Here is a 25,897-nt window from a genome sequence, read left to right on the forward strand (position 1 = left end):
CAGTCCAGAGTCAGTAAGGGTATGGGCTCCCTGGCTTTGTTGGAGAGACAATGCTTCAGGCATCATTTTTAGGATATCTCGTCCAAGTTGTCCCTTTTTGACTCCTTGGTTCATTTGATAGTCCTCTATGGTTCTGTGGTTTGGGGACCTCTTATTACTTCTTATTGGCCTTCTATTGAGCAGGTCCAGACACTGTTGTTGTGTCGTATCATTAGGTGTCACAGATTCACCCCTCACAACATTGTTTTAGCGGAGTTTGGTGCTCATCCTCTCAAACTTGCCATTATTTTTTACTTGATTTGGTTTCTTCATCAGCTTTGTGGTTTTATGGAGACTGGTGTTGACCGACATAGATACTCTTTTTTGGCATATTGTTCTTCGGTGGAGATTATGAGATCTGACACTTCTGCTAGATCAAGATGTTGGTACGCTCCGGCCACCTCTTTCTTGGGTTCGATCAAGATTGAGATTGATCGTCTTCCTTCCTATCAGTTTTCGTTGGATGCCCCAGCTCATCTTCTTCCCTCTCGTCAAGAGTTGAATGAGCATGTCAAACAGGATATCTATAGGCAGTACATTACCACTACTTGGTGTCATCCCCTGGGTGGTTTGCGACCTAAAATGGCCTTCTATGCTAAGCATTTTCTTGTTATTCAGGATGGTATTGTTGTTCGCCCTGCACATCTTTACAAGCATTGGAATCATGCATTATGATTCTCTTTGGGCTCTTTTAGGGTTGGTTCTCATTGTTTCAAGGCTCGGACTGATCACCATATGGATCAGGCTAATCAATTATGCCAGTTATGCACTCTGATGGAGGTTGAGACCGAGACTCACTTCATATTTTGTTGTCCTCGTTACTATGAGATAAAAGGGAGATTATATTGCCTTTTCAGAGACTATTCTTCTCTCTCGATGTTCTTCAGTTATATTGATCGGCGATGTTTAGCACTTTATCTTCAGGAGGCCACCCATCTTCGTGAGAATACCTTGCAGTCCTTTCATCAAAGACAAACTTTTGATCAGCTCATTACCACCTTTTTCTCTCCCTTGTCTCCTCCGCGGGGTTTGAAAAGGCCTTCCACTACTTCACATTCCAGATTTGTCAGACATTGTACTAGTCTCTACAGGCAACATCAGTCCTATTGGGGTTCTTCACGACATCCAAAGACTATGGATTGTCCACAAATGTACCTCTCTATTATGGATTTCTTTGTGACAATGAAGAACCCTTAGTCCTTACCTTGTCTTTCTTTCTTCTTATTGCTTTGTTCCTTTTTAGTCACTGTTAGATGCCTTTGCTTGGCTGGCTCTTCTGTTTGTATGCTCAGTCCCATAAACCATTTTGATTTTTCGTGGACATTAATAATTTTATCTTATCTTATCTTGCATACATTTTATTTGTTCTACCAACTCCTAAGAGGGTTGAAGCAACTCCTAATGGGGTTGAGGCTTCCAACAAGGACTTGAGACACTATATGTACTTCATAGACTCCTAACAAGGTCAATATCCTTAACAAGATTCTTTTGTTTAGTGAATCATCTTGGGTATCATCTCCATCAAGGTTTTCCCTTGGCCAAGCTTTCCTTAGTTAACAAACAATGATATTATTAGTTCTCTATGTGTATGGTTATATTTATTGTTCAACATTGTTGGTTTACTTTCATATGAAAATTATAAAGTAATTAACAATATTGAGTTGTGGTCAAAATTTTGTAGAATATTGATTCAAACCCCCCAACCCCCTAGTATTATCTATTTCTAACAATTGGTATCATAGCCTAGTAACTTTGAAGAAACTTAATAGTTTGAGTAAGATCCCTATGAATATGGAACATTTAAAGAAAAAATTTGAAGAAGCTCTTGAATAGATTGACCTTCTTATAGAAGAAAGAGATAACCTGAAAGATGGGTACAAAGATGCAAAAGTTTACATTGGAAAATTGAAAGACAAGATTGATGATCTAAAATCTAGCAAGGAATCAATTGTGCAAATTAGTGAAAATGATGAAGTAGGAAATCTCAAGAAAAAAAAATGAGATCTTGAAACATGAACTAAAAATTTTTAAACTTAAGCCTTAAGAAAGATGGTAGTAAGAATGAACCTGATCTGAAATCTGAGAATGCGGATCTTAGATCCTACTTGAGTCAACTAACATCTGAATTAGATTCTATTAAGATTGAGCATACAAAATTAGAAAAGTACAATATCATTGTGAAAGGAGAGTCGACTCAAGCTAAGCAATAGTTAGAGAAACTTTATTCCAGTAGTGAGAAGATTGATGAACAAATATTTCACTAGAGACCACCTTATGATAAGACGGGACTTGGATATCTTATTGGTGAGAAATAAGCCAAGAAAGTTGAAATCAGAAGAGAGCCAAATTCATTTGTTGAATCCCCTAAATAATATGATCTAAATAAAGTTGAATCAAGCACAACTACTAAAGTATCAAAAGAGATTTAATTAGTTGATTTGTCAGCAAAACATGAAGAACCTAAGAAAACAGAGTAAGTTGATAAACCTAAGTAATATGAACCACTCGAGGAAGTAAGACATGAGTTCAGAGGTAGATTTTTCATATGCAATGAAGTTGGTCATATGGAAAGAGATTGCATAGTAAGTCTTTTGAACCTATTACTAATTTTTATTGTTATAATTGTTGTGGTTATGGACATAAAGAAGTAAATTGTAATAAACCTAAGTTTGATGGTAATAATGAAAATAGTAGAATGTTTAGGAATACTAACCCTGCAAGTAATGAAACAGGGAGATCACAGAGTAGATCTAATGATATAGAAAGATCTGATGGAGAAAAGAAATAGTTTGTGTGTTAAAAGTGTAACAACCCTGGACATATTGTAAGAAATTGCAAAGAACCTAAAAGTCAGAATGGAACCAATTAGAAAAGGAATACACTTGTATGTCAGTTTTATAATAACTTTGGACACACAGCAAGATGTTGCAGAATGGACAAAAGAAACTTCAATAGGAATCCTATCTACAGAAGGAACAACAATAGAAATAATAGAAGGAATGGAAATGGAAATGATAACAGTCAGAAGGAAGCAATCAAAGAACATGTTGATAAATTCAAGGAAACATTTGTGAAAGCTAAGGATCCAAAAAGTTCTTATGTAGTGTTGGAGGAACAATATTTTGGTACACTTGATGAGACATTGAAGTCAACAATTGTTTGTGACTCATCCTACCTGAATTAAGTAGTTTTAGAAGAGGCAAAAAATCAGTTGGTTAGAACTAATGTTATAGAGAAAGTTGGAAGTTATGCAGTTTTTGGTTTTTGAAAATAAAATAAAAGAATTTTTACCTTTTAACTCAGAATCAAGAGGTTTTGCAGCTCTGAAATGTGGTAGGAGACCAATATTTTTCAAGGTATTTTACTAGTGATATACTTTGAGAAAGACATGAGTGAAACACACACCTACATCGTAAAGTGAAATGCATGATGGGTTCCAAGATAATTTGCAACCTCTCTTACAACAGCCAAATCTAATGAGCCCTATTTTTGTTTATAGGGGAAAAGAGGATTAGTAGAATGAAGGTTAAATAAAGGAAATTCAAACAAAAATTGAGAGGGAGGAAAGAGACTGGCTTCTAATCCAATATAGAAAGAGTGTGATTGTGTCCTCTTTTGTTGCAGTTGCTTTAGAATTTTGTTTTCATGAGAGTCTTTACTAGCTTTTGTTATTTTCTATTTGTATATTTGATTTTATAAGTGAAACCTAAAGGAGGTTTCAAGGGTTGTTCTTCTGTGGCTTTTTGTTTTGTTATACATCAGAATATTTTTCTTAAATCCAAGGTTGATTTTGAAGTAGGTAGAATTTCATTGAATTGGGAAATTTTTGAGGAATGATTCCTTCAAGCTTAGTTATATTTTCTCATATGAAATTGAAGTCATTTTCTGGTGTCCTTCGTCGTCATCAGGCATCACCTCAATGTAATGAATCTTTCCCTTCCCAAGGCAATGATGATCAGGTCCCCATGGTTCTTTGCATGTAAAACAGAGCATTTTCATCCAAAGTTCTTGTCGAGAATCTTCGTCAATCTGAGGTTTCTTTTGAACTATCTCCTTGTCCTTGTCTTCTTGTGGGGATGATGTTGGTGTAGCTACATGAGTTTTGGAGGAAGATGCGGCCATGTCACACACCTTCTTAATAGCTTCGTTGAGTGTACATGAGTTGAACCCTTTGATCCAACCTCTCAAAGGATCCCTTAGCCCATCCATGAATAACACAATTCGACGTCTTTCAGAGATGTTTGTGACTAGGATTGACAGCCTTTGGAACTCAGTGATGTAGTTGTCTACTATGCCCCTTTTCTTTAGCTGAGCTAGATCTTTGAAGTTTAGCTCCAGAAGTATTGGAAAACTATCTAAACATTTCTCTCCTTCTAATACTGTAGTATGTGGTGGTTCATATTATATCATTCCAAAGAAAACAATTTTTGATTCCTTAAACAAAATCCCAAAGACAGATAAGGGGATTATTAGAAAGGGACATGATGCAATGAGATTCAAGAACTGTGTTGATGTACAACCAGAGAACCTCATAGTGGATAGTGGGATCAATAGAATCTAAAACACCATACAACACATTCTACTATCTCAGTTTACATCTTCACACGCGCGCGCGCACGCACACTCTCTCTCTCTCTCTCTCTCTCTCTCTCTCTCTCTCTCTCTATATATATATATATATATATATATATATATATATACCTTTTGATCATCCAAAACAACGGACAAAGGTGAGCCCAATAAGTCGGCTACCAAAATAATTATGTTATCTTATGAACCTATCACCATATTTTTTGTTGCGCCATACTATTTTCATTCTAAGCTAAAGAATATAAAACTACTTTTTTAGCATTACAATAATTGTCTTGAGTTCCAATAGATCGTACACCTCTATTGTAGGTGGAAATTGTCATAATTTTTGCAAATCAATGTGTATGCAAGCAAAAATGAAGATGGAACATTCATATATCATGTAAAACATCATTTAGAGTGGTAGTATGGTGGTTAGAATAATTATTTTCAGTAGTTTTGATGGATAATCCCTTACATACAACATGATAACAAGGCAAATCTCTTAAAATCTGCTAACATGTGGCTATATATATGATTAATAGTAGTATAATCTGCTAACATGTGGCTATATATATGATTGATAGTAGTAGTACAAAATCAAAAGCCCTAACAATCAACAATATGAAAATGACACGACTACAATACTCCCTTGTTGCAGGAGACACCTAGTCATTCCAAAGATGGGTAAGTGTTTATGACCAATGATCTTAACAACATGATAATAGCAATTAATAATATGTTTGTGACCACAAATTATGTTGGTAACAAGAAGATTGATCTTTAAAATCTAGAGACTTTGAGAACGAAAAGATTTGTCACTGATTGTTGTATTGCTGATCTATATGAACATTCCTAAAAGGAAAGGCTTTGTTTGAAATTGATATGACTATTTGAGGTCTTAAGCTATATCATAGAAATTAATACTTAATTTAGTTGTTAAGGAGATTGCAACATGCATTGAATGCTAGGATTTGTCTGTGGCATTTGTCAAGTTAACAATTTTCGAATTATAGGATTCATCTATGGCATTTGTGAAGTTACTAATTTCCGTGGTTTTCTTTTTGGCATTATACTAGGTTCATGAACAACCAATTTATCATCACAATAAATAATAATAACAATATTCAAGAAGTTCATACTTCTAATGCAAATAACATAATTTAAACGACTACCATAAAGACTAATATTTTATGTTATTGTTATCATAATTTATTTGGGTAGTTTATAAGTCAAAATTAATAATTTATGGTTCACTTAGCACTTATTGCATCTGAGTGATGCTCGTAGAGGTGAAGCATTACCCTTTTTGGGAGGTCACTCATCCTAGTACTACTTCAACTCAAGCACATTTAACCATTGAGTTTCCTCCATGGCTACCCACATTTAGCTTGCTATCCCTTTTGTAAAACCTTCAAAAACTATTATCCCTGATAAACCATTAATTATAGAGCCCCTCAAGCTCATTAATTGGTTTGTCAAATGTCTCAAGTGACTTTTGCACAATAAATACCTCCAAGTCCTTGGCTCTGAACTAGGAAGGATGAATATCTCTCCATAAATAAATAAATAAAAGCCTTTGTTTAAGATTGTTTATGTGGAAGAGAGATCCCTTATGGGGCTTTTTGTTAGTGTTTGTATTATTAGGAGCGATAGATTAATGTTTTTAGATTTTCATGGTTTGTAATTAACAAGGTTATTAGTGTTGTTTATTGATTCACTTTTGTATGTATTATTGTGTTAAATAAAGCATACTGAGTTTCTATTATTCTGTCTTCACTATGGATAAATAGAAATGTTCTTGGAATGTTCTTTTGTCTTTGTTAAGGCTATTGCCTATAAATAATGTAAATTTATGAAAATAAATTATTTACTTAAGTTTGTAAGTTGTAAATTAATAATGCATTTAATTATAAGATTAGAATCAAGATTGTGGCATCATGAATCGGTGTAACTCTTGAACCTCCGGGGTACAAGTGCTAGTGTAACTATTGCTTCAATGCTAATATCATTTACTAAGAAAGCCACCTATGTTTCAAATTTGTTTCAACCCTCTCGCATTTTCACTCTAGTAATTGTGTCATAAACAATGATTTCCATTTGGGTTTCGAATTAAGTATCACATTCAATTTATTTAAAGTTTAAATTATGTAAATGCAATTTTATACCTCTTATTGTGAATTAATTGATTTAACTAGTTTAACTCGACTTGTAATGTATAAATTGTGTCACAAACAGTGATTTCCTTTTGGGTTTTGAATTACGTATCATATTAAATTTATATAAACACTGTAATTTCAGTTTTGTACCTCTTATTGTGATTTCATTTTGTACCTCTGCTGATGTACGACTCTGCATTTTATTCCCGTGTCTCCTCGCCATACAATATCAGTAGTCTACAACTTATTTACAACTTAAACTGGTCTTGTAAGAGCCTCTGATAAAAAAACTTTTATTTCATCAACTGTGGGATTTAACTCCATGATTGATGAATTACTGCCAATCCCTTCTATAATAATGGGATCTAATTCATTGTCAGCACTCTCCTGCTAGAACACTAGAGAAACGCAGTATGACGGATTCTCATCGCTCCTTACATTCTGGACTTGAGAGGTAATATCCTGGTTAAGGGGTTCACACTCTCTGAGAATGAAGAATAAGGAGATGGTGAAATAGTTGCTGAAGTCATAGATGCCGAAACGCCCCTACTCTCCACTTGATTGCCATGCTTATTAGAATTCTCTGATGAAGTTTTTTCTTCTGTTGTTAAAGAATCTCCACTAGGAGCTTCAGACATGTCCAAAACTTCCCTTTCAACATCATCTACAATCTGCACAAAACAATTAATTTCAGCTCTACTTAACTGACCAAATAAAATACTGTCAAATTTATCACCTACCATTTTCATTCATACATTCTAGTAACCAAAATATGTGCCTCAAAAGCTTGATCCAGCAATCAGAGTCTAAAAGAATTCTTTGAAGCCAATTTAATAAATATCCAAACCCTAAGGATAGTATCACTGGCTTCCCTTCACCCCAACTAAACTTCTAATGATATCTAAAAGACATTCTTCAAATTCGTAGTGTAGATGCTGCTTCTGTTTTAAAGGTAATGAAGAGTAATGAATCGAGTCTTTAGGTACCTGTTCGTCCATGCTCTGTCAATTTATGTGTGGGTCTAGATTTTTTTTATTAAGCATTCTTGTATATATTCATTGAAGCCATGTTGAGCACCTCTTTTGAATTTCCCAATTAACTGTTCTTTTACAGTTCAAGAACAATTTCAAGATTCTAAACATAAGGACATTTATTTTATTTTTCCCTTTCCCCTGTAAATGGAGTAACAGATAAACAGGTGGTTCATTCAAATTTCATACAATTATTGGAGCGAAACCCATAGTGGGTTCCTCAAGCTTAATTTCGATATTGTTCTGGTAAGAATCAAGGTCTGGCTGGCATGGTCACAAGGGATTAATTGAGCTGTTTTGTCAAAGGTGGCTCTCTCTTTTCCTTGGACGTCCATCTAATACTGAGGCCAAACAGTAAGCAGCAGTCGCTGGAATAGTTTTAGCTTCACCACTTGCAAGCATCTTATAGTGTAAGGAAATTCACTTAAATTTTATCCAACAGCTTTGAAAATCTACTTTTCTTAAATGAAAATTCCATCCCTTCATCCAAGAGGTTGGGACTGTGAGAAAAATAATATGATGACTTCTTTACTCGATGTTATTGAGAGTTGAACTCAGTGCTGATTTTTTAGCCAACATGGACTTCGATTGGGGGCCTTTTCTCTGAAGTGATTGGATGGAGCTTGAATGGGAGTCGATAAATATCATTCCAACTTTTGACTCCCATGGCCTGATTGGAACAAGTTTTTTGACCATGGGGGGTTTGTTGAGGGCATTTATTTACAACCCATGTTATGTTTGTTTGCCCTTCCCCATATATCAATTCACTTTGTTGATGGTTGCTTAATAGTTCATGACTGTGAGGTCATATTGATAACATATTTCCCTGTCAGGCTTATTTGTGCAATTCTCTTTGCATGCTTTGAAAACTTGTCTTGTGGGGGCTTGCTGCAATATTTGTGGTTCTTCTATGGTGAAGCTTTGGCAGTCTCAGCATTCCACTGCTCTTCATTTCTCTATCAATTCTAGAGAATTGCTAGTTTGATAGTGTGCTGTGTCAAGGTGGAGCCTCTACTTTTGTGGTGTTGATGGTTTGCTGTAGATGATGGTTGGCAGGCATTGTTTTTGAAAGACATTGAACTCTTATCTCAGAGGGGTGGTTTCCATTTGCATGTGTCTTGAAAATGCCTCAATGAATCTGGTGAAGACAGTGCTAGGGCTTTTAGGGGTTGGCAGTTCTGGAATTGCTCAATGTCAGTGGGTTGGTTTCCATCCGCAGGTTGTGTAACCTCTTTCATCGCCTTGATAATGCCTCGTTAAATTGGGCAGAGAGTGCCAGGGCATTTAGCAGTTGACAAGTCTGGGATTCTTCAATCTAAAGACTCTCTCCGAGGAGTTCCTTGCAAAACTTGTGGGGGCAGTCCCATCAATTGAGGTGAGAGGATGACTAGTGTGTGTGTGTTTCTGCCAAAACTCTTTAGTGTGATAGTGCCAATGGAAGGTGTTGAAGGGTATCTCCTTAGGCATCTAGTAGTCTTTTAACTCATACTTTTGTGGGGCATGTGCATCTGTTGAGCAAGGAAATCCATGCATTGAATAAGGAATTGCAGGAACTGACAGCCTCTTGATTCAAGTTAACAATGATTGTCAAGAATCTATTGACTGGAGAATCCGTTGGTCACTCGTTACCACAGGCCACCTGAAGGAGGCAAATGTGTTCACTGTGTCTGCATGGAAGTATGGTTTCTATGTCAAAACTTTGCAGCAAGGGGATAATTCATGGCCTCTAATTCCTTGAGTTAAGCAAAGCACCAGAGGGCTTTGCAGCTGCGAAGGACGTGGACAGTCCCTTGAGTGGCTGTCAGGTGGTGTGGACGGTTGTGGTAACAATCAGCACGGTGGGATAGGCAGGTGGGGTGTTGCTTATTTGGGGATCCATCCCTCTTCTGTCCAAAGTTTGCGTAGGTGGTGGGGTGCTTTGTTGTGTCTTTTGTTTTGTCAATGTTGTATTCTGCTGACCTGCGTGCCATTTTGTTTGTTGAACTTCTTAACCTGTGTTTTGTACAGTTGGAAGATTTGATTTTCAGCTAGGGCCCATATAGACCCTTTTCCTGTCTCTTTTCCAAAGAACTCTGATAAGCTTAATCTTTATTTTCAGTAAAAACCACAGAGCAACACAACTGAAACTAAATTGTGGTTTGTCTAGCGTGTAATATGCCGATGACATAATTGATCACAATTTTTGATATTTTCATTTTGAGCAGACATCACAGGAGTGACATATAAATCTGTATTTGTTGGTGATGTATCATGACATTCAAAATGCAAATTCAATTGAGATTCCTCCCAAAGAATCTCAGACTAGTCTAATGTTAGTTCTTAAATGATGCTCAAGTAAGGCACTATATTCGTTCACAATAAAAAGACAGTTATTAGCTGACTACTGTCCGGGAGGCATATTACTTTTGTATCAAGTCAGAGTAATGAATACTTTTATAGCTTTCCAAATAAAACCTCATGCTCATATCCAAATCCATTACTTGGATGTTTCGTGAACCATTTCACCCATCATCCAATACCATATACTTATCCCTATGGACAACAGATGAAATTTTATCCCAAATCTCGCATCAATCAGCTTCAAAAAGTACCAGAAGCAACTGGAGAAGTGGGTAGCATATAGTTACATAGATGAGATACAGGAACAGAAACAAAATATTTGAATGGTATCTGACCCCTACCTTCCTGAGAATTTGTCTGCTCTAGTCTTTATAAGGCTGCCTAATCTTTCTAGCCTTCGTTCTTAACTGGAAGCTTCTTGGCATCGGACACCAAATCCCCATTGTAGACATGTTATGAGCTAAAATTATATTTTTTTTGCTTTTGTATTAGTCTAAGTTGCACGGGTACCTCCCCCCCCTCCAGACCATGAACTGGTTCGAAACGGTTCCAAGTTCGGGTCCGGTTCGAACTTGGTTCGTCCAGCGTTCTTTTTTGCAGGCCTGGTTCGATCTGGTTTGAACCAAGGTTCGAACCCGGGTGAAACACATAAAAAAAATTGAACCAAGGTCGAACCCGCGGCTACAGACATCAGTTTGACTGATTTATTTGCATTTTTTGATAATTTTTTGGCATCCATGTAACCTAAAAAGGTGTTATTAATTGGTTTTTTGCCCTCTCATTGTCTTTTGATGTTTCTAAATAAGTTATTTTGCCTTGAAGGAGAGCACATAAGTTTTTGAGCAAGCATCCCGTTGTGCAAGGAGGAGTTTGAAGATTGATTTGTTGGTGTTCTTCAAGTGTTTCTGCATCATTCATACCCATTTGCAAACTTGCAATGGCTGGAAAAAGACCAAAAGGTAAGATCTTATTCCATTTGCTATTGTTTTTGTTCTAGTTTTTGAATTTCCATTTTTTCATTTCTCTTTCAATCTTCATATGTTCTTGAATCTTTTCCATTATTCCAAAATTTGTCATTTTCTTGCATATAGATTATGAACATGTATCTAATTTCTTGCCATAGGAAAAGGTTCGAAAGGAATGTCATCTACCTCTTCATCAATAGGCAACACCGAACAAAGAATGGAACCCAACTCTGATTCTCCTCTATGGAAGTATGTAAACATTATAGAACCCATTCTAGGAGGTGGTGCATTCCGTTGGAGATGTCAAAGATGTGGTGTAGAAAGAAATAGTTCTTATTATCGTGGGGTAGGTCATTTATGTGGTTATACTAGAAGATGAGTCAAGAAATGCCCTGGCAAAAATGGTGTCCCTCTACCAAATCACACTATCTTAAAATATATTGAAGAGCATGAGGCAATAGAAGAGAGAGGACACAGGGAAATAGAACTCAGTACTAGTAGCAATAAAAGTAAAAAAGCAAAGGGAATGCAGCCCCCCTCAGATGTTATAGTACAAGACCACCCCTTCTTCAGTACTAAAATGGACACTAACACTAAATCTATCCCCATTGTACACAAAAGAAAGGAGCCACTAGAAACTTTCTTTCAAAATAAGGCCCGAGAAGTTGTTAACATTAAGGTGGGAAGATGCCTGTATGCAAATGGGTTGTCTTTTAATGTTGTCCGCTCTCCATTTTGGAAGGACATGTTGAGGGGTGCCAATGAAACTCCAAAAGGGTATTGTGGCCCCGGGTATGAGAAAGTGCGCACCACCTTGTTGGATGATGAGGTCCAACGAGTTGAAAATCAATTGAAGCCCACAAGGGACTCGTGGGTTGAGACAGGGGTGACAATTGTTTTAGATGGCTGGAAGGATTCTAGGAACCGTCCCTTGATCAATGTCCTTGCGGTATCCCTTAAAGGGGCAATGTTTCTGAAAGCGGTGAATTGTGAGGGCAAAGTAAAAGATGGGCCATTTATTGCTGATATCCTAATTGAGGCCATTGAACAAGTGAGTGCAAGAAACGTTGTCCAAGTCATAATGGACAATGCAAAGAATTGTAGAGCAGCAGGTTTGTTGGTTGAATCACGATATCAACATATCTTTTGGACACCTTGTGCAATCCATTCACTCAATCTTATGCTACAAAATATTGGGAACCAAATTGAGTGGATCAAAACAGTGTATGAAGAGGCTGAGGACATACAAATGTTTGTCACAAACCACCACATGACTCAATCTCTTTTCAAGAACTACTCAAAATTGGAGCTATTGAAGGTAAATGAACTTGAACTCAAGTTAGTAATTTAATTTTTAATATTTGACAATTTCTGATTTTTCATATTTTACTTGTGCAATTGGCAATGTGTATACTTTTCTTAGTTTTCTAAAATATGTATCCAAGAGTTGTTGGTTTTTGCTCTAATTTATGTCACAGGTTGCTGAGACCCATTTTGCATCACATATAATCGTCTTAAGACGACTTGTGCAAGTGAAAGATGCACTTCAAGGTATGGTAATCAGCAACAATTGGGGTGTATGGAAGCAAAAGAACACTAAAAGGGCAAACAAAATAAAGGAGAGGTTATTGGCTGAGTCATGGTGGGAACGTGTGGAATATCTCCTTAAGATCACCGAGCCCATTATGAGCATGCTTAGGTACATTGACATGGATAGGCCTTGTCTTGGAGAGATCTATGATGGCATAGACTCAATGATTGAGAAGATCAGGCAAGTTATAAATGAGGAGGAGCAAGATCCACAAGAGACCTTTTTCAAACAAGTGCAAAAAATTATTGATGAAAGATGGAACAAAATGACCACTCCATTACATTTTCTTGCCTATGCCTTGACCCCCAAATAGTATAGCTCACAATATTGTGATCTAACAGGAAGGTTGCCACCATATAGAGATATGGAAGTGTCTGACGGGTACCAGGCAGCATTTAGAAGAATATTTCCTGATGATGATATAAGAGATGTAATCATGGATGAGTTCATTGAGTTTGTCAATGCTAGAGGTCTAAGTAATGATGCTTTTCGTCATCACTTCAAGAAGGATGCTCATGCTTGGTGGTACCTCCATGGCCAAAAATTCTGAACATTGCAGCCCCTTGCAATCAAAGTTATATCACAAGTTTTAATTTTAAAAAATTAGCTCACTTTATCTTCAAAAGAATTTTTTTATAAGATTGAATTAATTCTTTTTTAATTGCTTACCCTATGCTGTCTTTATAGGTTGCTAGTTCTTCAGCATTAGAAAGAAATTGAAGCACCTATTCTTTCATCCACTCGATGAAGTGCAATAGGTTGCAATAAAAAAAAAGCAGAGAACCTGGTATTTGTGCATAACAACTTGCGCCTTCTTTCACACAAGAGTCAAGAATACAAAGAAGGGGTATATAGATGTAGAGATTGCGGACTTGGATGCTTCCACTGTTGGACTTACAATTGATGATTTTGATGACTTTGATGTCAATACTATTGTTGATTCTGCTGCTGATCCCATTGGCCTTGGTGCAAGTAATAGCGGAGGTGGAGAAAGAGGAGATGAAGAAGAAGATGATGAAGAAGAAGAAGATGAATATGAAGAAGAAGATGAAGATTGAAGAAATTAGAACTAAAAATTCAGAATTTTATAGATTTTCATTCCATTAGTTACTGTTAAACACTGAACGTGAAACAATGATACTTGAACTTGATATTTTAAATGTTTTGAATCTTTCATCTTTGATGTTGAAGTTAATTGAACTATGTTACTATATGATGGTATGATAACCATGATATGTTATAACTTATTGTTTATGCTGTTTTAAAGTTTTTGTTGTTTAAATGTGTTTATGCCGCTATGCTACATTCTAATTTTAACTCATGCTTCATAAAGATGAGTATATATATATATATATATATAAAAATTTTACATGTTTTTGTACTAACGAACCCAAATAAACCGAAACCCCTTTCCAAAATTTTGTCGAACCAGCGAACCGGTTCTCGAACCGCGAACTTGGAACCGAACCCGAACCGGCAACTTAGGTATTAGTTCGTTATTTATTTGGAACTTCGGCATGTTGGGAGGTGATCATCAACTAGTGTTGCAAAAATCTAAGGCTCACCTGGAATTGCCCAGACTTGTGAGTGAGCTGGGTGATCTTTGGCGAATCCGGGGAACACAAACTCAAACTCGGCCGAGTCTTGATAAGACTCACTGGACTCGCAGTTCTGGGCAAGTCCTTATAGAGTCTAGACAGACTCAGCCATTATTAGCAGCTGATAAAGTATTGAATTTTTTTAAAAAGGAACTCAAAACTTACTTTTATTTTTCCAGTCATGTTTTTTTACAACCCTAAAAGTCATTTCATTTCATCTTACTAGCGAAATAGGAAGAGGAGAGAACTGTAAGGAGAAATAAACATGCATTGTAATGCACCTGGCAAGGAGAGAGCAAAAAATCCATCATTAAATTGCATTTGTGCAGCTGCATTCTCACATTTAAGTTATTAAGAGGTGTCAATGATTGATTGAATAGAGTTTGCATTTGATTTTGAGTTTGCTCGAAGAGGTAAGCTTGATCTTCTTTGATTTTTTGTATTTTTTATCCAAAAATTGAATTGTTGTTTTACATTTCAATTCTTGTCCATATTTTATTTTACTACATCAAAGAAACAAGCCCTACATATTATTTTTTGTTATTTCTTTATAATTTATTACATCAAAGAAAGAACAAACCCTAGATTTTGCTTTGGAAAAAACCCTACATTATTTTTTTTGAAAAAACTGTACATTCTTTTGTATTAATTACTTTAACAATTATAAATGAGAAATCGGAAATATTATTTTATTTGTAATTATGTGTTATTGCAGCACCTTTGAGCAGTTCAATCCATTTTTTTTCACAATGTCTAGAACCCCAGTCCAAAAAGACCCTTGTTGGAGACATTATGATATCAAAATTGAAATACAAAGAGAAAAGACAAAATGTCATTATTGCAAAACAACTTTTCAAGGAGTTATTAATAGATTGAAGTATCATCTTCCACACATTCCCAGCCATGATGTTGTGACGTGTGATAAGACCCTTCCTAAGATTGTGTGTGAGCTCCAGGTGCAATTAGAAACTTTTGAGAAGCAAAAAAAAACAAAAAAGAGGTAAAGGGAGTTGTTGACGTTCATTGGAGCTACTGGAGGGGCTTCTTCTATGCCTCAATTTTGTCCTAGTGCTAAAGCTAGTAGGTGTGGGAGTGTATCTATTTGTCCTGAAATTAGCAAATCTAGGATGGGTTTGTATTTTTTGCCACACTACTCCTAGTTCCCAACAATCACTTGAGAACATGGGTGGGAACAAAGAGGGACATGATACAGCTAAACTTGCAATTGGAGACTTTTGGTACTATTTGCACCATTCCATTCCATGTAGCCGGGTACTTGTTAGTTTGATTGTTTTAAAATTTATAGAGTTTGATTCTTTGCCTCATGAATTTTTTGTATTTAGATGTATGTTGAATCCAAATTTAAAATCTTTAATTTACAAAACTTATCTAATTTAATTTATCTATGACATATGTTAGGTCTCCTTATTTTCGAAATATGATTGATGTTCTAACTATTGTGGGGCAGAATACAAAGCCCCTAATGAAGATGAGTGAAAAGGGCTATGCAAGATGAGTTAAAGGCTTAATATTGACACAAAAGGTGGCTTATGTAAAAGCCACAATAGAGGAGCAGCACTTGATATGGAGCAAGAATGGTTGCACAAGCATGACCAATGGTTGGACTAATAGAAGAAATAAGACATTTCTCAATTTTCTTGTTTATTTTGTAATTCCCTCAATGCATTGAATTTAATTTAGTAATTAATAATTTTATTTTTTGCTTTATTAAAAAAATTATCAATGATTTTGATTCTGTGACAGGTGGCACCGTGTTCATGACGTCAATCGATGCTTTAGAACATGTACACAAGAAATGCTACTTAAGGTGGGTGAGGAAAATGTTATTCAAGTGGTGACCGATAATGCAACCAAATACGTTGCTGCTAGTAGACTTCCATCGCAGTATTTTGGACTCCATGTACCGCTTGTTGCCTTGACCTTAAAATTGGAGGATCTTGGCAAACTTCCATGGATCAACACGTGCAAAAATGACCAAAAAAATATTTCCAAATTTGTATACAATCACCACATAACTCCTCAACATAATGAGGCAATACACTCTGTTGAGGGAGCTGGCTTATTTTGGAATAACTAAACTGGCCATTAATTTCATCACATTACAATCCTTGATTTGGTCCAAGGCAGATTTGAGGTGTATGTTTGTTGATGAGGAGTGGGCTTCCTCATCCTATACTATGACTACTACAGGGATTGATGTGACGAAAAGCATTTTTTATGAGCTGGAATTTTGGGTACCTTGTGCAAAGATTGTGAAGGTAAAGTTTAACTCTATCTCTAAATTATGTTTTAATTATTATTCATATTTTTCTTCTATTTTCTTTATTTCATTCACACTTCAGTAAATATTTGCACTTGTAGCTCATCTAAGCCTTGGTAGTTCTAGAAGTTGTTGATGGAGAGAAGCTTGCAATGGGCTTCATATACAAGGGCATGGATAAGGCCAAGGAGGTCATTAGAGACATCTATAAGGGAGTTGAGGGTAAGTTTCATCCCATTTGCGAGATTATCGATAGTAGATGGCACCTCCTACTTCACAAGCCCTCCATGGGGCTTCTTATTTCACCAATCCGACATTCCAATTCTGCAATGATTTCAAGGCAAATAAGGAGGTTCTTAATAGGCTATACTCATGTTGCCCTCATTTTAGTCCATCCTTTTGCATATGGTAGCATGCTAAGCCCGAGACCAAATGTCTCAAGCTCGCGTCATGAAATACAAAGTCTAGGTCATAATTTGAGTCAAGTCGTTTCCGATCAGGTTTTCGGGTTTTCCCTTCTATCCTTGCATTTCCGATCATATTGTGCAGGTTTAGTTGAAAGTCAATGCACACAAGCCACATTGGGTACTTCATATGTCTAGGTGGACGGGTAAGCTCTTAGAGACACCCCCGATGAGAAACAAAGTTTAAGTTTAAATTATATCATTCATGGTTTGGGATTTCTAACTTTCCTAGTCCCCAATCGGAAAAGTAGCAAAGCAGCTTCACTACCACAAGTGAGCACAATCATACTTGTCATGTGAAGTAAGTTGATGCGCGGGAATATTCTTACGGAGATTGCCCAAGAGCACTTTGCACATCGGAAAAGTAACGAAGTGGGTACGCTTTTGCGAGTAAGAAATAATGCAAACGCCGTAGGAAGTTAAGTGTGGGGAAAGTGAATATGCCTCCAAAGATTCTCTAAAGCGGCTTCTTGGAGAACGAAACCGTAAAGGAGGAACAAGTGAGGAAATCTAAAGCTTGCGGAATAATGGGAAAATAGGCACTCCAAGGTTAACACCTCGTCTAGAATGCATTAAAAGCACAAGTTCAGATTTCGTAGTGAATAAACGAGATCACCAACTTATCGCATAAAGTTAAGGGTCTAGAAAAGTAAGAAAGCTGCTACTCCAAGTTGAAAAAGGAAAGTAAAGGGGAAATCTGATTTTCCGAGATATGAAATGAAGCAATGGGACGTGCTGATGTCATTTTCCAGTCATTAACCATTGGCCATTAAATTCAAATTTGATTGAAAACGCAAAAGGGGCCAATTAAGGAAACATTGACGCTTCCACTTCCGTTTCTTGACTTTTGTAAACATTGCTCTACCAGAACGACATGAGTCTCTCTCCTTCCTCCTCTCTTTCTGCTTCTCAACAAATGTAATTTTGTAACTGTCAGAAGTTAAAGGGCCTATATGTATCATTTTGAAATCTAATAGAAGGATCGGCAAATTCTTGGTGAAAATTCTCTCCCTATTGCTGAGACAACTGAGTGAGTCTTGACGGTTTTTTTCAAAATTTGACGTTCATTAGTTTAGATATCATTATGTTTTGCATGTGATGAATGGAACGCTAATTGAATAAAATGGTATCAGATTTTGGGCAAAGTTAAAGCTTTCTTTAAATCTGAAAACTAATGAATAATTTGAGTGTTGTTGTGATTCAGTTATCTTTTCTTTCATCGCCCTGTTGCATATTTAGGAATCAATCGATCATGTTATGTGAATCGTGTGTAGAAGCATAATCTAAGTCACAAGGTTCGAATTTGAATTTGAGTCCGTGATCACACAATTCGAATGAAATTTGAAAAGGGTAAAAGTTCGGCAAAAAAAATCGACATTAAATTTTAGTTATATATATTTATGTATTTTGAAATATTAGTAATATATTCACAAAATTGTCAAAATAGTTAAACATTGCTAAATAATCTAACTAATTAACTCAATATTAGTTTAAAATAAAATGCTATTATATTAAATATCATAAAATTCGGATGAAGTTCGAAAAGAGTAAAAATTTGTTGAAATCCGAATCTCATGGATGATATTCCACGAATCCTGTGACTTAGAGCATAATAGTTGTATGTGAAGGTTGGAAAAGGAAATTTCATAACTCTAACTCATTCACAGTTGTGGGTGGGATATAATTAAGTTGCATGCATGAGCCTTTCATAGGTATGGAAGGTTTGGTTGTTGCCTCTTCTGCTCTTGAGTCAAGAGCATACCCCAGCTAATTAATCAAAACAAATTCATTGCAAATCATACACTATAAGGGAGTTGTACCTTACAATTCAGATGGAAGTTAACATGGCGCAGCCGAGGTTTTCCAAATATTGGAAGCATTTGTTTGCTATAATTTGGGCATTAGAGTGAAACATAAGGAAATATCTAAGGAAGACCATCTGTTAACCAATAGATTTTTGGTCACTCCTTTGGGGATACAAATAATCACATATTGACTAGTCACTAAGATTATGAGGAGACATGGTACTCCCTTATGAAAATATAATCCCAGTACTCCAATCAAACCTAGGTTTTCAAGATGAATGGGATGATATCATTGACCAATTAAACACCTTTGCGTGGAGAGGAAGGAGGAGTCTAGAGGATTATAGGAGAGTGAGTTTGGTCTTGGAAGAAGAAGAAACCATAGCAGAGAACATGGAGAGAACTATCCAAAGGCAAAGGTTGAGATAGGCTCAATGCCGAGTACCTAGAGATTGATCAGTTAAAAACAACAAGAACAAGGATATCTCTTCAATCTAGTGTCTAAATGGTACACCAAGAGTGCAAGAGGGCAAGATAAGATGGATTCTATTTTTGAAGAGTTAAAGAAAGCTAATTTCCCTTTGCTGGAACCCACATGCCGAGGTGGAAAAGAAAGACGAGAGATAAATTCTATCCTCGAAGATTTGAGCAGGGTCAACTTCTCAATGATAAACCCCATTTGTTGGAGTAAATGTCGACCAGCTTCACCCCTGAAGCAACAAAACATAACATCTTCAATCTGTCATACCCTAACATTGCACATTGTAATTGCTCTTACAAGAGTTGCAACCAATTCCTATCATAGTACCAAAAGTGATGGCTACACCAATACCATAGGGAGTCGTGACTAGTCCCCTAATTTAGCCGGACACGACCTCCCCTGAGGGTCTAGAAAGGATTTTTTCTGAAGTTTGCAAGCGATGGCAAGATCTTAGCAAAAGAAAATATCGCATCATTTTTCACTACATGCAGTGTCCTGGCTCCTCAACCCAAAGATTTGGCGGTCTGCCTGCTTGTGGAAACATTGGTAGATGGGATTGTAGATTGGTTTCAACATTTTCCCGTGGGATGCATCATCGATTGGGCTGACATAACAAGACATTTTGAGGCCAGATTCAAGAGTGTCGAAGATGAATGCACATTGCTATCACAACTCACTCACATGAAAGAGTCTACCATCACCATGCAGAAAATCGTAGCAAAGTTCAACAAGATTGTTAATCAAATTCTAGCTAATAGTAGGCCGCCCTTGATAATCTGAAGACCTTTTTCCTTGGCGCCATGCCTCCGAATGTGAGCTTTAATTTGAGGCAAACTCATGTGGCTGATTTAGCAGTTGCCCAGAGCACAGTAGTCAAGTTGGACGATGACCTCATTTCCACTAGGAAAATGGAAAGGAAAATGCAGACTGGAGCAAGCAATGGTAACACAAGTTCCTCGGAAGCTATGTTTCAAAAACTCTTGAATGAAATGATTGCGTTAAAGAGGCAAATCTCCAAACCTAGCTCCTCCTTCCAACAACCCTACCAAGACATCCCAAGGAGGAACAGTGAAGGAAAGGTGTTGCAATTACCTCCCGTACAACAAAGGTTGGCCATAGAAGCACCGCCAAGAAGGGAAACATGTGTGTTTTCCACCTCACTATTGATCACAATGGAGAAACTTGTCCAAAAATGGTGAGGTTCATGCAAATGAGTATCTCTAACAAAATGGTAGGAGAAACTCTCAAAGGCAAAGAAGATGAGACTCCCAATGGTGACTCCGGAACTTATTACTTGGGAGTATGAACCAAACTCAAAGAGAGGAGATTGCTTCGCAACATTGGACAGGACGTCGTTGACTATGTTGACCAAAAGCCAAAAGAATAGAACTTTGGCTGCCCCAATTCAACCTCAAAACAACAAGCACGCAAGCACCTCTACCAGGCAACCAGTCCCAACACCTCACCATCTCATGTCATGCAAATGGGTAAGAGCTCAAACTCATTTGACATTGTCCATTTTTGTAAAGATGCCTGCATACAAATATCTCTACTAGATAATTTGAGGTTGAATCCTTCAAAGCTCCAAAAGTTGGTCGAGTATTGTAGGGATGGTAATGACAGCATCATTAATGCTTGCACAAATTCTCCATCTAAAGAGGAGCCCTCTCGGTCGGAATTCTTCCAAGAGGAGGAATCATGCCTCGTAGTTACCTCCCAAGGAAAAACCCAAGCCCTTCTAAGTGTCGCTATTCATCAGTGGACATGAGCTAAGCAATTGCATAATTCACTTGGGAGTGTTTGATAATTTGATGCCCGCATCAATAGTCCGTGCTCTTGGGCTCCCATACCTTTGGTTGTTATTTTATAACAAGTCCCCATAGTAGGACAAATCAAAGATGAGTAGGTGTCTTTGGCAGCCCACCTAGCTAAGAGGTTGAAATTAACTAGTGGAGATATCTCCACTAGATAATTTGAGGTTGAATCCTTCAGAGCTCCAGAAGTTAGTTGAGTACTATAGGGATGGTAATGACAGCTTGCACAAATTCTCCATCTAAAGAGGAATCCTCTCGATCGAAATTCTTCCAAGAAGAGGAGTCATGCCTCCTGGTTATCTCCCAGGGCAAAAACCTAAGCCCTTCTATGTGTTGCTATTCATCAATGGACATGAGCTAAGCAACTGCATAATTCACTTGGGAGTGTTTGATAATTTGATGCCCGCATCAATAGTCCATGCTCTTGGGCTCCCATTGACCAAGACCTTTGGTTGTTGTTACTCTATAACAAGTCCCCTTAGTAGGACAAATCAAAGATGAGTAGGTGGCTTTGGCAGCCCACCCAGCTAAGAGGTTGAAATTAACTAGTGGCGATATCTCCACTAGATAATTTGAGGTTGAATCCTTCAGAGCTCCAGAAGTTGGTCGAGTACTAGAGGGATGGTAATGATGACGTTAATGCTTGCACAAATTCTCCATCTAAAGAGGAACCCTCTCGGTTGGAATTCTTCCAAGCAGAGGAGTCATGCCTCCTGGTTATCTCCCAAGGCAAAAACCCGAGCCCTTCTATGTGTCGCTATTCATCAATGGACATGAGCTAAGCAATTGCATTATTCACTTGGGAGTGTCCAATAATTTGATGCCAACATCAGTAGTCCATGCTCTTGGGCTCCCATTGACCAAGACCTTTGGTTGTTGTTACTTTATAACAAGTCCCCTTAGTAGGACAAATCAAAGATGAGTAGGTGGCTTTGGCAACCCACCGGGCTAAGAGGTTGAAATTAATTATTCTAGTAGCCGACATCCTTGCCAATTACGGCATGTTATTGAGTCAAAGTTTTTGTAGAGATATGGGAGGCAAAATTAAATTGGATTGGTCGCATGTTGTCATCTTGGTCGGTAACAAGAAGATCAAGCTCGATCCAAAGAAGGCAAAGTTTACCATGATGAAGTCAGATGATCCCAAGGCTCAAATTTTATACAAGGAACTCACGTTCAGGACTACATGCTCTTTAGCGATTCAGCTGGTCGATGGAGAAGAATTCGCAGGTGACCCTTGCATCTAGACACTAGAATTTGATGGCAGTTGTGCGTCCGTCACTCTGGAGCTGGCGTAGTATTAGTATCCTTGGAAAGTGAGATGACTCATTTCACATACAAGCTTGAATTCAAAAAAACATGAACAATACTACTAAGTATGAAACATTGCTATTGGATATGGCTGCTGCTAAGGAAAGAAAGGTAAAGATTCTCAAAGGTCAAGGACATGCCAAACTGATAGTTAAACAGGACCAAGGTTTATACTCGGTCGAGAACCACAAGTTGAAAAACAGCAGGTGTTGTGTTTGGGACAAGATTGAAGATTTGAGGTGTTCTCCATCGACTCGTCCCTGGAGACCAAAACACAAGAGATGAGAGCCATGTTCACCTCACTACTTCCATACCCAGATTTTAAAAGCCAAAAGTACGAGGTGGAGGTATTGTTTCGACCCAATGTGCCTGACAATGTTGAGACAACAAATTTTTGAGGATGATTAGAAATTGCAAATGTTCTTGAAGAATGTCGAGATGTTTTCTAAGCAATACTTCAAGGGTAGTGAGAACGTGTGTTGTGATTTCTCCCCAGATAGCAAGGACCTAGAACAAGGAATTGTTCAGCTCAAAGGTAACAAAGTCCCACCTCATTTGATCTCCCTTGAAAAGCTCTTTAATAGGCATGATGCATATATCCAGAGAAATGAAGCGAACAAGAGAAGACCATGGGGGAGTATGATAGCCTAAATATGGGAGACGAACATTACCCAAAAATTGTCAATATCGAGAAGTGTTGCACCGGAGAAGAGAGGGCGCAAGGGATAAATTTTCTCATGGGATACCAAGACGTGTTCACATGGGATATGAAGATTTGAAAATTTTCATGAGGGAGTTACAAGCATCACATTCCTCTAAAGCTAGGAGCAACTCCTTTCTACCAGAAACAAAGGAATTACAATCCCATGGTTGTTGACGCCATTTTCATCTACCTAGTCCATCACTCCATTTGGGTCACAAACATTGCGCCCGTGAGGAAGAATAATAGAGAACTCAGAATATACATCAACTTTCAGAGTTTAAACCAAGCTTCACTCAAGGATAACTACGCCCTGCCTAACATGGATCAGTTGCTACAGATAGTGGCTGGATCATAATCAGATTGAGGTAGAAGAAGGTGATCAGCACAAGATGACATTGACCACCCCCTAGGGCACTTTTGCATATAATAGGATGCCATTTGGTTTGATTAATGCAAGGCCACATTGCAGAGGGCTATGGACCTGTCATTTGGAGATTTGAAAGATAAAATCATAGTCATATACTTGGATGACCTGACTGTCTTTTCCTAGAAAAGAGAAGACCGCCTAAGGGACTTGGAGAAGGTGCTAAAGAGATGCCATGAACAGGAGATTTCATTGAACCCGAAGAAATCAGTTTTCTATGTTACTGAAGGAAAGTTACTTGGACACATAGTTTCACAAGAAGAGATTAGAAATGATCCTAAAAGAGTCTGGGCCATACAACAATAAAGTCTCCCATCTAGTAAAATAGGGGTTAAGTCTATCTTCGAGGCGGTGAAATTTTTGCAAAGGTTTGTCCTTGACTTCTCTGAGATCACCAAGCACATAGTGGACATGATGAAGGGGAGCCAAAATTTCTGTTGGAGTCACTCTAGTAAGCAAGCCTTTGAAGATATTAAATGCACCATTGCACAAGCTCATGTTCTAATTCACCCTGATGATGCTAGGGAGTTCATTATTTATTGCTACACCTCAGAGCACACCTTGTCAGCCATACTCATGCAAGAGAACAAAGAGTGAATACAGGCACTCATTGCTTTCATGAGCATCCATCTTATGGATCATGAACTTAAGTACTCACAAGTTGAAAAGCATGTATATTTCGTGATTAGAGCCTTGAAGAATTTCAGATTTTATATCTTACATTCTCACACTGTGGTGTATGTGCCAGAAGCAGTGGTGAAAAGTATCCTCACCCAACCAGACGTAGGGTGTAATACTCGGGGGGCATGGGTAGCAAAGGTGAAAGAATATGATTGACATCAAGTCTACCAAGTTGGTTTGCAGAAACAGACTGTATAGAGCAATAGCTAAGAACCAGATAGTAGAAGAAAATGAAGACATACTAAAAGTTTTGACGATAAATCTCCAAGATCCTTGGTTTTCTGATTTAGTATATTTCATCACGTATGGACAATGCCTAGAGGCCCGAAATCCCAAACAGAAAAGGGACCTTAAGATGAAAGCATTAAAATACATAATCTGGGAAGATAGGCTCTACAAGAAGGCCATTGATTGAACCTTCCTAAAATGCATGGAAAGCAACAATAGGAGAGGTTGCTTTGGACCTTTCATGACGAAGCATGTAGTGGCCATTTCTCGTGCTCTATTACCACCTTAAAGATCCTAAGGCAATGTTATTACTAGCCAGGAATGTTCAAAGATGCCTACAAATGGGTTGCTCAGTGCGAGAAATGCAAGATGTTTACTAGAAAACTGCAGCTAGCAGCTTTACCTTTGAGACCAGTAGTGATAGAAGGCTCGTTTCAACAATGGGACTGGATTTTGTAGGCAATCAACCCGTCCTCCAACTCGAAACATACCCACATCATAACTGCTACCAATTACTTCACCAAGTGGGTTGAAACTAAGCCTACCAAAAAGACAACATCTGCAGTGTATGCAAATTCTTGAAGGAATACATACTCTTTCGTTTCGGAGTTCCTAAGAAGCTGGTGATGGACAATGCCACTTATTTCTCCTTGGTGGAAATCATCCAATTTTGCTACGACCATGGGATCCATGTGGGACACTCGTCTAACTATTTTTCACAAGGCAATGGACAAGCTGAGTCGAGCAACAAAAACTTAATAAACTTCACGAAGAAACTAATCTCAAATAATCAAAAGAATTGGCATAAAAGTTACATGAGGCATTGTGGGCAAATAGAACTACCCCAAAACAAGCTATCTAAATCTCCCCTTTCAAGTTGGTACATGAGACAAAGGCCAGTCTACCTCTCCCTCTAGAATTCTCTGCATGTAAACTCCAAATCGTAATAGAGAATGGCACATTCTAGGATGATTTCGAGAAAGAATAATGTATCTAACACAACTAGAAGAAAGGAAGGAAATGGTGGATCGGATTCTGCAGCATCAAATGCGAGTGAAGAACCTTTTTGACAAAAGGACATGGCCCTGGAAGTTTATGGAAGGAGATCTGGTTTTGCTGTGGGATAAGAGGAGAGAACTAAAAAGGATGCACTCAAAGTTTGAGAGTTTTTAGAAGGTTCCATTCAAGATCTATTGAGTTAACAAGCACAACTCCTTCAAGATGGCGTACCCAGATGGTGAAGTTTTGTCATTATCTTACAATGCCCAAGACTTAAAACTGTATCAAATTTGAGAAGCAACCCTTGTCTTGTACCATAGTTAGTCTATTAATTGTTTTTGCGTCTTTCTTTCTTGTTGTATTGCTTTTTTGTTCGTTTGTTTTCTTTCTGTCGTCATGTTTTTGTCACGTCTT

General features: G+C 37.6%; 1 protein-coding gene across 1 annotated transcript in view; it reads right to left on the minus strand.

Annotated features, from left to right (window-relative positions):
- Positions 1 to 6,849: 6,849 nt before the first annotated feature.
- The window catches only part of LOC149539630 (uncharacterized), a 69,193-nt gene continuing 50,145 nt past the window's right edge, over positions 6,850 to 25,897 (minus strand). The window contains exon 2 of the mRNA XM_089800860.1: positions 6,850 to 7,438. Within this exon, the coding sequence (XP_089656986.1) occupies positions 7,202 to 7,438 (237 nt within the window). The 3' untranslated portion in view covers positions 6,850 to 7,201. The remainder of the gene's footprint in view (positions 7,439 to 25,897) is intronic.

This window comes from Cupressus sempervirens, chromosome 9, assembly GCF_028749045.1.
Source record: "Cupressus sempervirens isolate cs-2001-9-10 chromosome 9, ASM2874904v1, whole genome shotgun sequence".
NCBI lineage: Eukaryota > Viridiplantae > Streptophyta > Pinopsida > Cupressales > Cupressaceae > Cupressus > Cupressus sempervirens.